This window comes from Gopherus flavomarginatus, chromosome 1 (genome assembly GCF_025201925.1).
Source record: "Gopherus flavomarginatus isolate rGopFla2 chromosome 1, rGopFla2.mat.asm, whole genome shotgun sequence".
Taxonomy (NCBI): Eukaryota; Metazoa; Chordata; order Testudines; family Testudinidae; genus Gopherus; species Gopherus flavomarginatus.
The window spans coordinates 66,955,580-66,977,826 of record NC_066617.1 but is presented as its reverse complement, the minus strand read 5'-3'; the positions used below and the strand labels follow the sequence as shown (position 1 = coordinate 66,977,826).

The 22,247-nt window shown below is 40.3% G+C and overlaps 1 protein-coding gene across 5 annotated transcripts in view; it reads right to left on the bottom strand.

Moving 5' to 3' along the window:
• Positions 1 to 22,247, bottom strand: part of MSRB3 (methionine sulfoxide reductase B3) — a 144,202-nt gene that overhangs the window by 58,214 nt on the left and 63,741 nt on the right. For all 5 annotated transcript variants that reach the window (XM_050924122.1, XM_050924137.1, XM_050924105.1 and 2 more), the window contains one exon: positions 9,645 to 9,673. In XM_050924122.1, coding sequence (XP_050780079.1) covers positions 9,645 to 9,673 — 29 coding nt within the window. The remainder of the gene's footprint in view (positions 1 to 9,644; positions 9,674 to 22,247) is intronic.

The window sequence follows — 22,247 nt, the reverse complement described above, 5'->3', positions numbered from 1 at the left end:
ATGGATGCCATGCAATCTGCCTCAACTGCTCACCTCTACAGAAAATTTCCGCCCTTTTTTCCTCATAGATATTATGGACCACACAGCAGGCAGCTATAACCATGGGAATGTTCTCCTCACTAAGGTCCAACCTTGTTAGTAAACTTCTCCAGCGCCCTTTTAAATGACCAAAGGTACATTCAACCACCATTCTGCACTTGCTGATCCATTCCCTACTGCTGTCCAGGTGGCTGGTGTATGGCTTCATGAGTGATGACAGCAAGGGATAGGCTTTTTCCCCCAGGAGAACTATAGGCATGTCAATGTCATCAGTGTTCATTTTGTGGTCTGGAAAGAAAGTCTTGGATTGCAGCTTTTTGAACAGGCCCAAGTTCCTAAAGATGCGCACGTCATGAACCTTTCCCAACCATCCCATGCTAATGTCAGTGAAATACTTCCTGTGATTCACCAGCACTTGCAACACCATTGAAAAGTATCTCTTTCGGTTTATGTACTCTTTGGTCACATGGTCTGGTGCTAAAATGGGGATGTGTGTGCCATCTATCGCTCCACCACAATTAGGGAACCCCATCGTGGCAAAACCATCCACTATGTCTCGCACATTTCCAAGACTCACTACCCTTTGTAGTAGAAGTTGATTAATGGCCCTGCACACTTGGTGCACAGCAGCTCCCATGGTTAATTTACCTACTCCAAATTGATTCCCCATTGACCGGTAACTATCTGGCGTTGCAAGCTTCCATATAGCGATTCCCACTCGCTTCTCCTCTGTCAGAGCAGCTCTCATTTTTGTGTTGCTGAACTGCACGGCAGGGGAAAGCTCTGCACAAAGTTCCTGGAAGGTGGCCTTCTGTATTCGAAAGTTCTGCAGCCACTGCTTATCATCCCATACCTGCAAAACGATGCGGTCTTACCAGTCAGTGCTTGTTTCACGGGACCAGAAACAGCGCTCAGAGTACAGCTGCTCTGTGACTGCCATCAGCAACTGTGAATTGTCTTTTTTTCAGTGGCTTGCAGCAGGACATCACTGTTCCGCACAGTGGACCCTACTTCATCTCTGGAAATATTGTAGGAGAAGGCACGAGGTGTTTCAGATGCTCACAGCAAGAGTGCACAACTGAGCAGGCTCCATGCTTCTGGGGTTATAGTGTATCCACAGCCGATTTAAACGTGAAAACCACTGGGTTGTTTGCCGTTGATATGAGAGCGGGAGGATAGTGCATCATGGGATGCTGATGCAATGTTCCCATTCTCCCCTGCAACAATTGCACAAACTTCCCGAAACACACTATGGCACACTGCACTTTGGGATAGCTACCCATGATGCACTGCTTTGTGCATCGATGCAGGCGCTGCTAGTGAGGACCACACTCCATTGAGACAATGAGCATGGTGTGGCCATGCACAATCTACTTAATTCGGAGGCTCGAGGTCAAATTAGATAAAGCAGATTTAACTTTGTAGTATAGACAAGCCCTAAGGAGCTACCATAAATCCAGATACTGTGATGTATGTTGAACAATCTGACCAACTTTTCTACTCCTATGTAGCAAAGAGAAAATAGACCAGGCTGCTGATCAATTTTAGTTATCACAAGTCAGGGCAGTATTTAGTTCTTCTTTCCTTTATGAATTAGATATGTCAAAATGTTTTGTCCCACTTCGTGAGCATTCCTCAGTATATTACAGAGTTTAAATCTGAGTTTACTATACCCTCCAGAGGATCCCTTTCCTGTCTTTAAATGAGGTCTAAATCTATTAAACATTCCTAAAAATTTTTTAGTAGGCATTGATAAAATGTTTGATTGTTTGGTCCACATTTGAATCCTGGGCTTTTGGGGGAGGAAGAGTCCAATGAAAACTGATGTTTAGTTTTTGCTTGGGACATGCTTTAGTTGGGGGATGAGTTTTGTTGGTGACTGTTGTAGGTTAGCTACAGACTTTAAAGGATTGTTTTTTCAAGATAACTGTCAAAGGAGTGACAGATAAATAAAGGTACTGTATATTTTGCATTTCTAAACAGATAAATAAATAAAGGAATGAGACAGGAGAGAAACTGTCTCTGAAGATGCTGCACTTGCTCAAGAGGACTCATTTTTAGAGGAACAAACATATCGAGTCAGGTTAACTTGCATCAGCAAATGCAACAAAATTAAATGCAACACAGTGTGCATCCTTGCGTGCATTTGTGTATTCAACTGCTGCAAATGTCTGTCTCAGATGCACAACATTTGCACTTTTCCCATTTTACAAGGTTTCCACATTCTTAACTTCATCCATTCTCTGGTTTGAGTGAGGAAAATGTTTATTTGACATTATACCACTGCAGTATAAATGAAGTTAAACACTTTTTTTTTTATTCCTTCCTTTTTCCCCATTACCCCCTACTGTTACCATCACTATCATCTGTGTCTTACACAGTGTCCCTGAGCAGTGACATACTGGATCTTCTAAATCTTGTAAAATTTTCTTTCAAAGCTCCATCCCTGAACATAAGCCCTGTAGTCCAAACCTACCACAGTTTCCTCAACATAAATTCAGAAGTTGGTGAACAGGGGAAAGAGTGGCCAAAAGCTGTTTCTGAAGCTGTTTACTCAGAACTCCAGACACACAGAAGCCCCACAGGGGAAGAGCTCTCTGTCACCATCTCCTGGTGAACAGGGGGGAGTATGGCTACAGAGATAGCTCATTTGCATAAGTTTTTTACGCAGAAATTCTCCAGTGACACCTTGAAGAATGAACAGAACTGTGCACAAACTCTGAACTGGTAGGGTGGTGGGAATGAACAGAGAAAGAAGGAGGGGTAAGGTGCTCCTACATTGTGGCAGGGACTCTGCTATATGATCCTACATGCAATGCCCCATCTGGAAGACTTGGTAAAGAGATGACACAGAGGTGACTCCACAGTGAGAGTCGACAGGCACAGAGATGGATTTGTGGCAAGAGGCACAGAGGCTGCTCTTTGCTAAGCTACAGAAGGCAGCAACAGCCCTGAGCGAACTCCACTGAAGGCCTCCTGTAAAGCTGAAATTGCCATAGATGTGTTAGGTGTTGGAGATTCAAGGCAGACTAGGTAGCACTCCCTTTAGAAGCTGGAGACAGGTCTGCCTGAATGCACTCCCAGATTCTGGGGATGTGTCTATCCAATTAAAGGACTACTGCCAGAGATACCGTGAGCTGGGCGTTTTACTTAATTATTAGTGTTTATATATGTTGTAGCTGCATTTTCCCAAGTTAATGCTGTGTCCCCTTAAATCCTTGATTTATATACAAACTCCATGCTTGTAAGTAGGCATGTATTGCCTGTAAAGGGTGTCCAGAGAAGCTTCAGCATTTTTCTCAGGTTTCTGGGTAGGGGCTCCAGCAGGTGGTGGTTGTGAGTTTTATCATTTAACCCAGCCCTTGTTGCTGCCAATGACACATGGCAAAAGGGTTACATGAACAAGAGATGAAAGTGCTCATTGACATTTTGCGTCAGCACTTCCGACTCTTTTGTAATTAAATTAGGCAAGTTCCTGCTAATGTGACACTTGAACTCTGAGTTGCAGTTTCAGGGGAACATATGGAGGAGGCAGGTTCCCTGATTGGGGGTGGCGGGGGGGAAATCAACAGAAAAACAACTAGAGGAATAACTAAGTGGTAGCTAAAAGTTCTACAAGAGAAGCTCTCTTCAGTGATATCATCACACTAGGGCTGTTTTTTGGGTACTTTACACACAAAGTGTGTGCAATCACCTGAAATATACACATTATCCAGAGTGAAAAAGGACTATGTACACAATTCTTCTATTTTAGAATCCATTCCATACAGCACATTAAAACTCTCCCCATATACCAGCAGACATGCATGCCTATCTTTCTTTTCCGCTAATCACCTGTTCACTCACAATCCAATTTATATGCAACAGAATCATTGTAAAGCAATGGTGCCTGATGCCCTAAGTGAAGAAAGGATTGGCCCCTCCTTCAAACACATGAATGCACTTCTGCCTTTTACTCCCACTCAGTTCAGCCTGCCTCTCAATCACCCATGAGTTCTCATTGAGGAAGGTTGCCTGCTTTCTGCTCAGTTGTACTCAGGGACAAAGGAGAACCAGGTGGGTAAAAACGCCACAAGCAGAATGAAGTAGTTAAGCACTGGCCAGTTGATCAAGAAAAATGAAATTCCCAGTTCTATTGTTGCATTTCATAGATTCATAGACTCTAGGACTGGAAGGGACCTCGAAAGGTCATCGAGTCCAGTCCCCTGCCCTCATGGCAGGACCAAATACTGTCTAGACCATCCCTGATAGACATTTATCTAACCTACTCTTAAATATCTCCAGAGATGGAGATTCCACAACCTCCCTAGGCAATTTATTCCAGTGCTTAACTATCCTGAGAGTTAGGAACTTTTTCCTGATGTCCAACCTAAATCTCCCTTGCTGCAGTTTAAGCCCATTGCTTCTTGTTCTATCATTGGAGGCTAAGGTGAACAAGTTTTCTCACTCCTCCTGATGACACCCTTTTAGATACCTGAAAACTGCTATCATGTCCCCTCTCAGTCTTCTCTTTTCCAAACTAAACAAACCCAGTTCTTTCAGCCTTCCTTCATAGGTCATGTTCGCAAGACCTTTAATCATTCTTGTTGCTCTTCTCTGGACCCTCTCCAATTTCTCCACATCTTTCTTGAAATGCAGTGCCCAGAACTGGACACAATACTCCAGTTGAGGCCTAACCAGCGCAGAGTAGAGCGGAAGAATGACTTCTCGTGTCTTGTTTACAACACACCTGTTAATGCATCCCAGAATCACGTTTGCTTTTTTTGCAACAGTATCACACTGTTGACTCATTTAGCTTGTGGTCCACTATGACCCCTAGATCTCTTTCTGCCATACTCCTTCCTAGACAGTCTCTTCTCATTCTGTATGTGTGAAACTGTAGTTTCCTTAAGTGTAGAGCACTAGACAATTTGTAAGCTCTTGGGGAGAGAGACTACTTTTATGTTTCTGCAACGGGTACCTAGTGCAATGGGTCGCTGGCCATGATCAGGATATCTGAGCACTATCCTAATAATAATACAACTCTCTACACAGTCTAGGCCACCTGTAAGTATCTGCCAACATAAAATGACCTTTTTCTCTTGAGCAGAACAAATTTGACTTCACAATGATGTGGCTACTTGTCAACTACACTGTTTATAAAATGCAGCATAGTTCAACAGATAAGGCCGCAAACAGGGAGTAAGGAGAATTTATTCTGACTCTGTGGTTCTCACACTCTGTAACACTGGCAACTTACTCCACCTAGCTGTGACTCTGGTTCCCCACTAGTAAAATGGCGATAACGATACTTAGCTATCTACTTTGAGATCTACAGATTAAGAATGTTATATAAATATTATTTTATTACTAAGATTGACATTTTCCTTAATTTAAAATCCTTCTGTGTCAGATATACCACTACAAGTCTAAACAACATTAATCCAATCTAATTTACTGTCAGCAGCATGATGCTGATCTACAACAAGAGAATATGAACCTGTTGAATTTTGTTCCAAAATGCCACCTTAATTTCCAACCAACCACAATGGGGCCTCTATACAATTTATTATTAATTAATAATAATAATTAATAATAGAATAGCATAATCTAAACGGTACCCTACAAAATGCTAAGGACATATTCTCAGCTTTGTTTTTCATGGGTTACTATGAAAATGGTGAATTTTGAGAGAACAGTAGGACAAATGCCATATTTTTAAAGTATTTCTTACAATAGATTTTTTGCTTTAATATATTGTTTTTTTTTAATTATTTAAATCCATAATACCATGATATAAAAGTAAACCACAGTCATTTTGTCACCTAAGAACGTTTACGGCATGAAGCTAATTTCATATTTTGAGGCAAAATTTTTCCTTTGATAAAGATACAAAATTAGCACGCCAAACAGTTTCCCAGACAAAATTTTTAGTCATGAGGATGAAAACTATGTCCCCTGTATAGATGTTCTAGCTATTTACATGATAGATACTGGATTATCCATACAGAAATTTTACAGCACACTTTAAAGTTAAATGTTCAAGTTCAAATTAATTTTCCTTTGACAATATCTGCCTAATATTTCCATGTTGTACGTTTCCAAAGTCTGAATTTATAGTGAACCTATTAGACTTTTTTTTAAAAGCTACATTCCAGACTTTGTGCCAGTGTCAGAAAAAAAATAGTTGTGTCTTTTTTTATTTTTCAATGTTTTCACACATATTGCTAGAAAAGAAACAAGGAAATTCTCCCCCTCTTGCCCTAGAGCAGATTTTTGCGCTTCAAGAATAGTTTCCATTCTTCCCATCCCACCAAATGCATACAGAGAATGACCACTAAGGGCTTGTCTACCCCTGAAAGTTAATTTGGATTAAGGTAGGTGTGAATTTATAAAGTGCAATAGCTATTCCTGAATAACTTGATACAAGAGCATTCTCATTCTGGAATAAAAGATTAATCCATTTTCAAAGCTGAAAAGGAACAAGGCATTATTTTGCCATCATAACATTGTCTACACGTGGAGTATTTGGGAATAACAAAGTCCAAGGTATCAGAGGGGTAGCCGTGGGTGATGAACTAGGAATGTTCTTAATGTTTTCTCTGAATACTGTGTTGGTGCCTCAGTGTCCCCATGGCAGTTCTTAAGTATCTGGCAGAGCAAAGGGCCAGTGCACCTAAATGCCTCACACTCTGTCTCCTAGCAACTGATGGCCTGGGCCCCTCCCCTGCAAAGGTGCCAACTGAAGGTGTTGGAGACAAAGAGGTCAGGTGACCTCCTGGCCCGGGAAAGGGGCTGAGCAGAGAGGAGGGGCTGGAGGGGTGGTTAGTCTGGAGCTGGCTGGGGTCGAGGAGTGAAGTGCAGACGTGGGGGGTCTGGCTCACTGCCCCGCAGAATGGACCCGGCCGAGGGGTCCGGTTCGCTGTACCAACAAGCTCTGTTTTAGACCCTGTTCCTGTCATTGAATAAACCTGTTTTACTGGCTGGCTGAGAGTCACGTCTGACTGCAAAGTGGGGGTGCAGGACCCTGTGGCTTCCCCAGGACCCCGCTGGGGCTGGCTCGTTGTGGGAAGTGCAAGGAGGGGCAGAGGATGCTGAATGCTCCAAGGAGAGACCCAGGAGGTGAAGACGTGTGAGCTTCTTGCCCTGAACAAGTCTGCTCCAAGGGATAGGAGGCTCCCCAAAGTCCTGACTGGCTTTGTGGGGAGCAGTTCCAGAGCATCACCCGGTGACTCCATGACACCGTGTTAATCTGGATCTGTAAAAGCAGCAAAGAGTCCTGTGGCACTTTATAGACTAACAGATGAATTGGAGCATAAGTTTTCGCAGGTGAATACGTATGACGAAGTGGGTATTCACCCACAAAAGCTTATGCTCCAATACATCTGTTAGTCTATAAGGTAACACAGGACTCTCTGTTGCTTTTTAAAGTCCTAGGTGTGCATCTTTCTGTTTTGAAATGGAGATGTGCAGAAAGACAGATGGAACAGGGCAGCCAAAGCAATACTCCCACAATTCATACATCCTGCATGTTGGTAAAGGATGTTAATAAATCAGAGAGAGCGCAAAGAAGAGCCACAAGAATGATTAAAGGATCAGAAAACCTGCCTTATAGTGATAGACTCAAGGAACTCAATCTTTTTAGTTTAGCAAACAAAGTTAATGGGTGACTTGATTACAGTCTATAAATACCTATCTAGGAAACAAATATTTAATAATGGGCTCTTCAACCTAGCAGAGAAAGGTATAAACACAATCCAATGCCTGGAAGTTGACGCTTGACAAATTCAGACTGGAAATATGGTGTAATTTTTTAACAAGGAGAATAATTAACTATTGGAACAATTTACCAAAGGTCATGGTGGATTCTCCATCACTGACAGGCAACATACCAACTTTACACATTTCATAAGGATGAAGCCACATACATCATGGTGTTAAAGGTGGGTGCTACCATATTTGTCCATGTTAAAGACACATTCATAGTAGAGGTAGGGGACTTCCCAAGCATGGTGACTGGCAGAATGTTCAAAGCAACTCTCTGGCATGGACTACAAGGTGGCCTCAGTATCCCACTAAACTTTCTACACCTCTACCCTCTTTCTATTCCCAGCGTAGTCACTCTAAAGAAAAAGCCTGGCAAATATTGCCCATCAGGAGAGAAAGAACAACACCATACAGAATACCAGAGTTCTTGTTCACACTTGAAACATATTCAGTGAAAAAGGGAATTCTTTAACGAGCAGTTTCATTCCAATTAGGCAACAAGGAAGAGCAACAGTTGGTAGTTTTGTTCCATGCCATCTGTAGAGTATTTTTTATAAAACAACATCAGAAAACATTTAAAACTACCTTGCCCTTCCATTATATATTCACAAGCCATGGGTACCAAAATAAGCATTTACCTCACTTGAGCAATACCTGCAACTAGGAACCCCAAACACAACAATTAAAACCACAACAATATCACTCAATCATATACAAATCATGAATTGGGTCTTGTAAGTCCTTCACTCTGCAGATTTCATGCCCTATACTGGCTGCTGCAAAGACACAGTCCAGTGTAAAAAAAATAAATAAAAGGAAAAATAGTACAGGTACCTCACAATTCAAATTGAGATCACTGCTGTAAACGGGAAGAAAGGAAATATGTCATTTCCAAGAGACTTCTAGGTCACTAACATTGTAGAATTTTCAGAAGTATAACAATTTAAAACCCTGCGTTAAACAAATTCGTGGGGTAACATTAACTTAATTACAAGACTGCTCTGAACTTACATTAATATTGTTTTTCTATTTAAAACAATATTTTCCCTCTTAACTAACATATGTATTTTTGAGCGACTATTTCACGTAATAGACATTTCAGCTGCTCTCAGTATAAGAAATTATTTTTTTACAATTTAAGAGCATGCTATTTTATAACTTCAACAAACACTTCGGTATAAGTAGCTTAACAAATGGCAGTCTGCTTTCACCATCCTCATTTGGAGAAAACAGTTCTGTTTGCTGCTTTGTGTGTTTTGTCTTGTTAGATACACATTCATCCGTTATACTGACCTTCGCTTTTTTCCCTGTAACACATTAAAATTCTTTCAAAAGGTAAGTTGAGAGATATTGCCTTTTGGTAAACCTACTAGAAAGAAGGTCTGGCATGCATTGTGTACATGCATCTGTCATGAAAATTTCATGACAAATCACCTGCTTCTTGACATACAGGCTCCACAGAATTCAAATTCCCATGAAATGTCTTCGTCCACAAGGAAGAAAAATATTCTTTTTAAAAGGTAATGATAATTACCAAGCTCTAACTCTTTTCTATTTGCTTTACTTTTTATTATTATGATTTTTTTAAATGGATCCATTAAAACTTACTGCAAAACAATGGCTTCCTGGTGATCATCTCAAGGTAAAAAGAAGAAAGTAAAAAGATATGAATCAATGAAGGGAATGAATTAAAGGCATCAGCAATAACAGTGCTATTCTTAGATGGTGAGAAAACTCAGATCCTTTTCAAGACTGGCCTGCCTCAGTCTCATTAAAATTGAAGCTGAACTGATCAATTAGTCTGATGAGTAGAACATGAATATAGTGTATTCAGCATGACATTGTAAATCTAAACATACCTGAATTGGAGTCAAACTTTGTTTCTGACCTGCAAAGGGAAACAGAAAGAACTTACATTATGAGAACTGCTCTTAATCACGGAAACTAGCTGACAAGAGGAAAAAAACTACTGTTTTTAAGCAGTAGACATACCTCTGTGTTTTAATAATTCATGCATGCAAATTGATTTTAATCCCAAATGCTGCTTTTCATGTTTAATACTTTTATTGGATTTGCACAACGTACAGATACAAAGAAGAGAAATTTTAAAAGAAAGAAAAAACACACAAGGGAAACCAAACACAGGATATAAATATAAAACCAGGATTAAGTTATGTAACTATGTATTACAGCACATACTTGTAGTTATGAAATACATATTGTTCTCATTCATTTTAGTTTTCAAAAAGTAATTAACAGGATTCCCTATATTCATGAACGTTTCTAATCTATTTTTGAACCAGATACTCTTTCATTAATATCATATGTATTGTATACAATGATCAGTAGTTGGACAACATCTTATGAGGATTCTGTGTGTGTCTTTAATTTCCTCACTCTGCAAATAGAAAAAATAGTTTTGTTCTCTTTAAACACAAGTTGAACTGATTCTGATGTCTTAGCAAAGATAATGATGTGTGCTAGAAGCACAATTATCCTCCTTCTTGTGTACTACAGATTTTCACTCTCTAACAAGGAGTATTGTCCTTTAAGAGCTTAGCACATAGCAAATGAACCTAATAACCTGTACATTTAATAAGAAGGAGAAAAAGTCTAGCCCTTGTGGGAACATTATGTTTCAGATATCGGTTAATAATAGTTGTAAATTCAGAAGCCTTTGAAGCTCTCAGTTCAGCTCTGGGAAAACTTAACTTGGGTAATTATTCTCAAGATGCGGCTGATGTGCTGTCAAGCAGAATTAACCCTACCACTGGGCCTATCTGCACAAGCGGCTATAAGACAGCATTGTCTATATCTAGCTCTCAAACCAATTAGCGGGCATGCTCCAGTCAGATGTATATCACTCAATCAGTTGTATATAAGTTCACAGCTGGCACAGCAAGATACAAGAACTGATCAGCAGGAGTCCTGTTAGAGGAAGCTAACTGGCAGAAAGACTTTTTGGGGAAACACATTTAACCAAGAGGGGAATAAAAGGTTTAGTTCTTTTAATCCGTGACAGGATGCTGGAGTGGCTCTGGAAGTTACAACCTTGCTTTATGAAAAATAACTAAAGTACAGGGACAAAATATAGATATTTCTTTGTTTTAGATAGATAGATTAGATAGATAGTCTTTAGTTATGTATATAGACTTTGACATGTCTAAAAACAATGTCAAGATAATCATAAAGTGAGAATCTAGAAGAGCAAATTAATGTCAATCCTCTATGTTTAAGAAAATTGGACAAATGTACGCAATGAATATTAATGGAAGAATAGGGGGAAAACAAGAGAAAGGGAGGGGGTGAATACTGTGTACAAATGTGGTCTCCTCACCTCAAAAAAGATATTCTAGCACTAGAAAAGGTTCAGAAAAGGGCAACTAAAATGATTAGGGGTTTGGAGAGGGTCCCATATGAGGAAAGATTAAAGAGGCTAGGCCTCTTCAGATTGGAAAAGAGGAGACTAAGGGGGGATATGAGAGAGAGATATAAAATCATGAGTGATGTGGAGAAAGTGGATAAGGAAAAGTTATTTACTTATTCCCATAATTCAAGAACTAGGGGTCACCAAATGAAATTAATAGGTAGCAGGTTTAAAACAAATAAAAGGAAGTTCTTCTTCACACAGCGCACAGTCAACTTGTGGAACTCCTTACCTGAGGAGGTTGTGAAGGCTGGGACTATAACAACATTTAAAAGGGAACTGGATAAATTCATGGTGGCTGAGTCCATAAATGGCTATTAGCCAGGAAGGGTAAAGAATGGTGTCCCTAGTCTCTGTTCATCAGAGGATGGAGATGGATGGCAGGAGAGAGATCACTTGATCATTGCCTGTTAGCTTCACTCCCTCTGGGGCACCTGGCATTGGCCACTGTCGGTAGACAGATACTGGGCTAGATGGACCTTTAGTCTGACCTGGTATGGCCGTTCTTATGGTGAGTTAAACAATCAGAAAGGAAACTAGAAATGTACCTGCCTCCCTTCTCCCTTCCCACTTCTCCTCATTTCCCCTTCTTGAACAGTTTAAATAAAAACCTCACTTTGGTCAAAGGATGGAGTGGAGAACAAAGTACAGTGATATTTTCAGCAGAAATACATTCTAATTTATTTTTACCAAGAGCTAACAGAAGCATTAAACAAAGAAAACATGTAATTCATTGGTTTCAGAGTAGCAGCCGTGTTAGCCAAACTAACTGTACTGGGCTATCTTGATTATCACTTCAAACGTTTTTTTTTCCTTACTTAATTGGCCTCTCAGAGTTGGTAAGATAACTTCCACCTTTTCATGCTCTCTGTATGTGTATATATATCTCCCCAATATATGTTCCATTCTATGCATCCGAAGAAGTGGGCTGTAGCCCATGAAAGCTTATGCTCAAATAAATTTGTTAGTCTCTAAGGTGCCACAAGTACTCCTGTTCTTTATGTAATTCATATAGATTTCAAAATCAACACAATGGGAAAAGCTGCACATTTACCACTCTATTTTAGTTCCTTTTTTATACTGGAGTGTAAGGGCCTGATTTTACAAACATTTATGCATGTGACTTACAATGGGTATTCCCACAGAGTTCATACCAAAATAAAAAAATTCAGAGCTATTCTAAACAAAGAGATTCAGTATATTTTGCTTAACATACTCTCACCAAGTTGTACTGTATCTATTTATGCAGTTCAGTCATACCCATCACCATGTTATCTGAACACCTCAGATGCCTGGACTTACTGAGTATCAATACAATTAATATGAATATGGTGGGATCCAAGATAATAGCAAGGCTTTTCTATGGCTGACAGGGGCTACAGCCCCTACATGGCATATTTTCCAAAGAGAGTTGACAGGGCAACTTCTCTTCTTAAAGAGGACCAGGATCCCAAAAGGTCATAGCGGGACGGCTTCACTGAAGTTCTCTGGTTTCCCACCAGTTTAATTTGGGAAGATTTTGTAGACAGAGGAAATGAGTTCCAAAAACCTTCTTATCAAAAACAGTCAATCACTTTTCACTCTCATTAACAACACCTAGATGCAATATAGATCTCATCTCTCTTTAGCTCTATTCAGCGGTTAATTTTGTAGCAATAAACATGCTACTTCATCTGTATTTGTTCTTCCCTCATTATTGGGCTGCTTCAGGCTTTACTTTTTTCCTTTTGTGAAACAGCTTTTACTGCATGACATTATACAGCATGGCCACTCCAGTGCTATCTTGATATGTAGTATCATATGCTGGAAACAGGAATAGGGCTGTTGATTGGGCTGGAAACCTGTCATTCACCTTGTCATGCAAAATGTAACACACTGTGAGTTGCTGCAACAACCACCAAGCCAGAAAGTAGTGGGGGGAGGGGGTTGCCAGGGGTCACTGGGCAATGTAATGAGTACTAAAGCTCTAAATAGTCATAAATTACAGGACAGAAAACCAGGAAACCGATCTGGGGTAAGAAATGAATAGAACTTAATGTCTAGCAGTTGCTATGAAAGCAAACAGAACACTGGGATGTTGCCATAGAAATCATTTAATAAGAGAACATTATACCACTGTAGAGAGGGCTACAGAGACCAAATCTTGGAGTATTGGGCAAAATTTAGGACACTGTATTACAGAAATGGTATTGATTGAAGAATTGAAAAAGGGAAAAAAAGGTCAAGGACAATGAAGTGTGTCTGACACTAAAACTAAGCAACGAGTTAGAGGAAAGAATGAAAGAGCAATCCTCCAGGAATTGAAGGATTCAAATGCCAAGGAGGAAGATGTTTAAGAAGATGTTTTTGTTTCAAGTGGTTGAAGGAGATATGGCTAGAATTTAGGGGTATAATGCTGGTCCCATTGAAGGCAATAGCAAAGCTTCCAATGCCTTAAATGGAACCAGGATTTCATCCTAGACCTAAAAGTTATTATATTTCTCCCCTTACATTAATCTCCTGTATTGTATCAGAAACTAGGTTCATATGGCCATTAAAACTGTGAATAAGGAAACACCAATATCAGAGATCGGATCAAACAAATTCCTGGAAGTAAGTTCTATGGACAACTTGTCCTATTAAAAATAAAAATATTCCCTATGACTTTATTACATTACCATTTCTAAATTACATTAACTAGCAGGAAGGACTTTGTTGTTCTGTTATTTGCTCTGATCCGAGTATCCTGCAAAGCAAGATCTATGACGTGGAACCACGTACTCACTTTGTAAACTACTTTTAATATTATTTCCATTGTTTGTTTTTCCTTGAGTGTAATTAGTCCATTGCTTAACTAAAACTCTTGTGATTCTCATTCTTCATCTTTTATCCCTCCTGTATATTCCCTTCTCCTTTGTCCTATGGGAGTGTTCTGAAAATAACAGCAGCATTCAGACGCACAAGGAGCAAAACATTGTACTGTTGTACACAGGGCCATGCCTAGGGTGGTGCAGGGCCCTAGGTGGAAGTGACAAATCCGTCACTTCCAGAACTGACCTGTCACTTACGGGACCAACCACGCTGGACAACTGCACCGGCCCACTGGGCCTCCCAAAGCGCAGAGCCTGGAGCTGTCACAACAATTTGCTGTCTCAAAGGAAGGCTCCGGATGTACATTTATAAATTGCCTTTCATCGCAAAGTGCTTTACAATCCATAAACATAGCATGACACTGGAATCTAGGGCAAGCAAACAAAACTACCAACACAGAGAAACAAAAAATAATAAAACTGGAGCATTGGGAAATTTTAGCTAAGGACATTCAGACAGACCCTTACGCTTACAGAAGGTGCCATGAGATCTATAAATATTCATAGGGATGGAGAAAGCCTCCTTTGAAGGTCAAACACAATAAATTGCACGTTAGTCAACTTATCTACTTTGGAAAGATGAATCAACCTTGAGAGGAATTGAACCTGTGGCTCCAGGATGCCTAGGTGTTTTAAACCTGATGTTTTGACCCTGAAGCCTCTCTCCCAACAAAGGGAGAGAGAGAAAAAACTGAGCAGTGAGAACCACAGAATGATTCTGAAGAAGAGCTTTCTGGAGCTCAAAACCAAGTCTCTCTCACCAACAAAAGTTGGTCCAATAAAATATATTATCTCATCCACCTGGTCTCTCTCAAAATGTTTCTATGCTGTTGACTTTGTCATATATTCTTCCAGTGCATCACTGAAATGCAACAGCTGGCCTGTGGCACATATTGCAGATGGACTAGTAGTGGCACAAATACAACTGTGGATATCTGGCATTTGATTTGCCATTTGTCAGTTGGGCAGGGTTGTTGTTTTTTTTTTTTGCGGGGTGGGGAGGAAATTGCCCATAGTTGTTTAATAGAGAATTCCACTAATCTTCTGCAGCAGCTCAACATTAGCACCATTACTCATTTTTCTTCCTCTGTCCTTCCCCGTCTGAGTCTCTATCAGATTCTTTAGTCTTCTTCACAACTGAGTAGGAGATTTGTTTTTGTTGGAATTAAATGAACACAGGGAACAGATACTGTAAAGCTCACTGCCTCCTTGAATAGCATCTGCTGCAGCCTCATTAGTTCCTATCTTTACAACAGCTCTTGTCCTTATAACAGTTACAAGAGGGAGGGAGAGAGCATTGGCCACTTTCAGTTTGTCAGTACTTTCCCCTCAGACTCGTATTTTATATGGATACTACGCTATCTTTTTGCTTTCCCCAATGATACCAGGCATAGCTTTGGCAGGGGAAATATTAGCAATTTCATACCACTCAAAACAGAGCTTTCGTTGATCAGGAATCTGTTGGAGTTGGAAATATAAATGGTAACTATGGGCCAACTTCCTTCACTTATTACTTTCTACTTTTCCGTAGAGTAGTGCGAATAAACTATGCTCCAGACTGTCTATGGCCGGGGAGAGACAGATGTAGAACATGCATACATGAGGTCTGGCCAATTGCAATCAAACTAATGTCCTGACCACTGCGGGGAGAATGAAATAAAATCTCTAATCATTCTTCCCAATTTTTCCTCAATACAGATAATACTAAGATAAGAAGCATTATCAGCATCCTCCTTCCCTTTCTAAGCATAGACAGTGCCTCAACCGAAAATGCTCACAAACCCTATTGATGCACCAAAACCCAAATAACAAGTCAAGTTTCCAAAAAGAAAGAGAAAACACATCATGGATTGAAAACTAATACCTGGTGTAATTATCCATCCAGGGATTTATACAACCCCATTAGTGTGGTATCTGAGCACCTTCCAAGTATTTAAAAAAGAAAAATCTCTCCCCTTCCCAGCCTGTAAGAGAAACAACTTCATTAACTGTAGGTTGTTATTGTGTGTTTGTGTTCAACCTACTGAACTGAAAAGAACAGTTTTAACTCAACTGTGGTCAATAGAGTCACTCCAGAATGATTTTCCCCCAATGTTATTGTAGACAACATATGTGAATTTTCTGCAGCTTGTTTGTAGTTCAATACCTATTCACTGTGCCCAATGTATCTGTCAGGCTAGACACAGTAAATATGACTAAACTTAAAGAACAACAAGCACTGACTGAAGAGTCTAGTTCTTCCCGTTAGAGCTGATGTGTAGTCAGTCCAAGATGGCATGCGTTAAAACACAGAAAACAGGATACAAACTTGACATTTCTAAACAACAACATGTAAAGCTAAATTTTGCCCTCAGTCATACATGAAACTCCCACTGAAGTCCATGGACTCAGGACAGAATGTGGTCATTAGTATCCATAGAAACCTTGGCATTTATGACACCTTACCCTTAAACATTTTAAATAGGGGCTTTCACCTCAGTAGTGATTGATAATGGTGAAACTAAACAAATTTCAGAAGTTTGCTTGGATGAGTTCTGATGAAACGTTCATCAGCTAGTATGGTCTCTCTTTTCTCACTTTGTCCTTTATGGTGCTTAGCATTCTTCTGCCACCCTCTCCCAACTCCAGGCATATCCTTCCCCTTCTGGAAGTCCTACCATCTTCAACTTCCTCTACCCAACAGACTATGCCATCCCTCAACTCCCTGTAACCTCCCCAAAAAATACTCTACTTACTGTTGTTGATGTTCCATCAAGGGAATCTACAAAGTGGGAAGTCTCAGCTTTAGTGCTCTCCTAGATTGTGGCTGACATTCTAATTATATGTGCTCCTGGACTAGCAGAGGATGTCTTAGTATCCATGAAATTTACAGGCAGCAGCCAGTCTGTTAGAGTTTGTCAGAGTTACAGAAAAAACATACATAACATAACAATTATGAGGTTTGTCAAGAGCTGGCAAATCAAGAATTTAAAAAAAGAAGTTACCCATACACTTATTACAAATTCTAAATAATGTATTTGCTCCAGTTACTGCAGCTCCTATAAGCCACACTTGTCAAACAAAAACAGTGAATCAAGTCTTTCCCCACTACCTCTGTAGCTACATCCAAGGGAGACAGTACTCACATGCTAGAGATCATGGTTGGGAACAGGCGGGGGCTGAAGCAGCTGCAGGCATCACTAAGATCTGCTCAGTCTGTTCACTAACCAGTAAAGTTGTGTAATTCTTTCATGAAGGAGCTATTGAGGACTTGTAGGATAAACTGCTCTTCCAACTTGCCACAAAGAACATAGATAGCATGTGAAAACTCCAGGAATGGCACAGTCTGCAGCTGCTCACTGACTTCTGTAAACTGGGTAAAGCTCAGGCTTGTTGCAAAGGGTTCATCTGCTAGTGAACTGAGTCATAGCACCAGCCGCACGACTGTATTTCAACTGTAACTTTCTTGCACAAATATTTCCATTTGGTACATTTCCTAGAAGCCTCCTGTGCAATGCTACTCTATGCTCCCAGAAAATTCAGGGCATTCCTCATCTCTTTTGGAACTCAGCTCAGTCACTGAGGGAATTCACATTTAGTACCATATAGAAAATTTACTTAACTCTAATTTCCCATTCACACAAAATCCACAATAAAGATTTTTGACGTTGGAAAAAAAATTCAAATTTAGTTTCTTTTCTTCTCTTTTTTCTGGACCACACTGTCCTTGCTCCCATTACTTTTACCTGGAAGCCCATTCAGGGACTGCATAATTCCTGCTAATGAAAGCATAACTAATTCCACCTGCAGGCTTCTCTGTAACTGAACTCCAACAAGCAGCACAAAATTCCAAAACAGCTTTCTTGGCATTTAGAAAACCTCCTTTAAAATCTTGGGATGGTTTTAGAGTTCTTCCCTTGCCTTTCCCAGTAAGGTTACACTATCAGATCAGGATAGCTTTATAATTTATTGTGGGGTAAATAACTCATTACTTTGTGAAGACCAAGACAGTGGCAATGCTGGCTAGTGTCTTTGACAACTCACTAAGACCATTTTATTTACTGAAGCAGGCCCTTTGTGTATTGGCCTCTTCAGGATTCTTTTATCTTGCTGATAGAGAACCTTTTCTTGCACTGTCCTTTTTGTTGTGTTGCTATACTATACTGTATCAGAGGGGTAGCCGTGTTAATCTGGATCTGTAAAAGCAGCAAAAAGTCCTGTGGCACCTTACAGACTAACAGATGAAGTGGGTATTTAACCACAAAAGCTCACGCTCCAATACATCTGTTAGTCTAAAAGGTGCCACAGGACTCTTTGATGCTTCTACTACACTGGGTATCAACACTGCCAGAATGAGAAACAGGCTGAAGCAAGCACAAAGGCCAGGGAAGCTCCTAGAACAATATATGTCTTCTGACTTGCCTTTCGTTGTGAGGGAAGTGGGAGACTGGAGGGGCTTCCAGTGGAGAGCTATTCCATTGGCAGCTGTTCCATCTCCCTTCTGGATCAGCACAGGATTTCACAGCTGCAATGAAAAACCTGGTACTGTCTGAGGTGATTCTGGTTTAATACACATAGCTGGTCACATTATGGATCTAGTATTGAGTATGGGACTGGAGATAGAGGAAGTGGAAGTTATGCTCATAGACTGATCTCCACTTCTGGCAACCAGTGGTTGCATTGCTCCTTTCCTGCAGGGACATAAGGCTTGCGTTATGGTTTTCAACCCTCAGAAGCTTATGGAATTGGAGTTTCCAGATGGCTCTCTGGAAGAATACTGTTCAGCCAAAAGACCACTCTTTACAGAGTTTGGTTGAAATACACAACAACTTGTATCAACTCCATTGATACAACAGCCCCAAAACACACTCTTGGCTGGCTTCACCGTCACAGGTCACCATTGTTTAAAGATGACCTGCAACTTACGACGCAAGAGGCAATCATTGACTGATGCTGACAGTTCTTATGTTCATAGCATACACAAAGATAAATTAGATAAAAACGTAAGTTTCAGGAAGGTTTCAACATACTACTACTTTATATCTTAGAATTCAGAACAATAGCACACATGAGCCCAAAACCAGAGAGAAACCACAGGCTGCTCCCTAAGACAGCAAGACACAACTCACCTAACTTGTCTGGAGTTGGCTCTTTCCAGACAGATTCTGATTGCATGTTTTACTACAGAGTCTCCTTACCTGCAAGCAGTATAAGGAACCGCGAACATTCCCCACCCGAAACACGATAGCTTGCAATTCCAACACAGTACTCAATACCACAATCTTTCAAACTATCAACCTGATCTTCCTTTTTTGGGAAAGGTCACTGATCAGATTGGGGCAGATCAACTCTGGCAATTTCTGGCATCCTCAGCAGGGGTGGCTCCAAGCACCAGTGCACCAAGCGTGTGCCTGGGGCGGCAAGCTGCAGGGGGCGGCCTGCCGGTCGCCGTGAGGGCAGCAGTCAGGCTGCCTTCGGCAGCAGGCCTGCAGGAGGTCCGCCAGTCCCGCGGTTTAGGTAGCAGTACACTGAAAGCACGGGACCGGCAGACCTCCCGCAGGCGCACCGCCGAATCCGCGTTACCAGCGGACCTCCCACAAGCATGCTGTCGAAAGCCACCTGACTGCCGTGCTTGGGGCGGCAAAATACATAGAACCGCCCCTGATTCTCAGATTCCCTTGAGTCTTGCCGCTCAGGTTATAGAGCTGGGATTGGAGTGGAAACCACACTGGTAACAGTGACTGCTGATTTTCTCCTAGCAATGGAGAAAGCTACTTTATGTGAGCTGATTTTATAAGATTTGGCAGCTACCTTTGATACAGTCAATGAAGAAGATTTGTTGGGATACTTGTCACTTCATAGGAATGGATGGGGTTGCTAAGTGGTTCTGGTTTACTCCTATTCATTCTGAGGCAATCGCTTGTCCACTCCAAGAGCTCTCTCAGATACTGTTACTACTGGAGTTGGTTTTATCACTCCCTCCTGTTCAGAGTGCATATGAGACCATTACGAAACTTGGTGAGGAAATATAAACCATCTGCTAATGCTAGCTCTATTTCCATCACATCAGACCTGACTGGAAAGTGGAACAAATAATTTAGTACCTTTCCAAAAGCACTAGGAGTGAGCTGGGTGAGGGTTAATCTAGGTAAGACCATTATAAAGTTAGTGCATTGGGGGAAGCAAGCAGAAGGGTTGTGCTTCCCAAGTCTGGATATGTTAACCTTCTGGATGCTTTGCAGAGCACACCTTTCTTTGTAAGCAATTAGGGAGATTAGGCACTTATAGATGGCATGATAGAAATTAGGTGATTAAGAGCTGATTTAGATGGGTCTTGTGCTATGGATATGGCTGGGTGGAGTTCTATGGGATTTTTGTGAAAGACTCTGCTAAATGACTTGAAATACTGCATTAATGCATTTAACTTCTCTAATGGTTTGCTTTGAAAATGTCGAGAGGTGCCAGAAGCATAGATAAAAGTGCCACACAAGTCAAATAAATATATAAAATGAATAAATAAATACATTACTCTTTCTTTCACCACATGGGATGGGATTAGCTGACACCCTTACCAAAGAGAATTCCTTTCAGAAGCCAGTAAAGGTAGCAGTGAAGGAGTGGCTAATTTATTAAGACTTGGTGACTTTTCTTGTACCTCAGAACTGGAAGTTTAGACAACAATAATATTAAAGGAAAAAAACTAGTCAATTCCTTGGGCCTCCCAGTGCATCTTATCTGTACTATGTCTCTCTTGCGTAGGCTGTCTATTCTTTTACTTCTTGTATCAAGCACAATGCTGATGTTTAATAAATAATTCATTATAGATTTTCTTCTGTGGAAGTGACTTCAGAGTGCAAATTCCAGTTGTATGTCTTTGAGGAAAGATACCGATCATTCTAAACTCCTTCTGCCATGGTTGCTGAGAAAAAGCTATTTTTGCATGGTAAAAGGAAAATGCCTTGAAAAAAATCAAGCTAAGAATAAAACACTTAAAATTCTGGGTCTTTAGAAAACAAATAGCAGATTAGATTTGTTATTTATCATTTCTAGGGTCATTTAATGGTACAGGTGTTACTAGTTTCTGTGAACTGCCATGAAGTGACAGATCCCAAAGTTCCTACAAACTAAAAAGACATGTCACAGCAAAAGATTACAATAAGCAAGTGTGGCCCAGAAGATATTAAAGGCAGAGGTTTACAAAAGTGAGCTCCTGAGACTTGTTCATTGTGAGTTTAACATATCACTTTCCTTAGCTGTATTCCAATGTGGGAGAATGTGTGGAGTGAAGCTACAGTGAAGTTCAGTGACGGAACAATTGGATTTAAAGGAATTATATTGTTTTTGAAGTTTGAGACACCTTCTGACTATCGAAAAAGTTAAAGCACACTCTCCATAAACTCATGGTGGTATCAGCAGTTTAAATGAAGAGAGATGTTGAGTTTTAATTGTTTCTTTTTATCTCTTCTACTGATAAAGATAGAATTCTATCTTAAGCATGTAGCAAAAAAATAAGTCTTTCATCTGGGACATAAAATTCATGTGTTCCCTGACCTTGCATGTCACATGGTAATGAAACAGCGTAAATCAGGCATGCTAAAAGTTGAAGTTTGTTAATATATTAATACTGAAGCTTCAATCTCCTTCCTGGCTAAACTAATGGGTCCATAGTTCAAACATATATATTTACAGATTACAATGATGCAGAGGAAAAATTAATGGGCACCCAGCAGGAGCCAAATGGAAACGTGAGTTTCAGATGAAGATCTGAAAAAAAAAATCCTATTTACCTAAATTTTCAGTTAGCATTATGGAGTTTCTTCTTTTCACTAGTACTTCTCTCCTAAGAGACGATATTGGCGATTTAGCCTCTGTATGGGGACATTTATTGAATAGCATAGATTTTGTATTCTCCTAGCTATATACTTTTGCTACCATTGCTACCTATTTTCAACTTTTGGGGCTGAAAACACTATCTTTTCCTAGTCATCAATTTCAATTCATTCAACATATAGTATATCTTCTAGTCGAGGAACTCACTATTCCTTGCTATTTTGCCTCTGAAACTGATGATTACAACAGATAAGTTGCTGAGTCATGCTGTAAAATATTTGCTTTTGTATTCCTCAGCATGACGACATTGATGTCGACATAGGTTTTTATACCTGACCATCACTTATCTGAGCACCTTTCAGGTGCTTTGATAATAG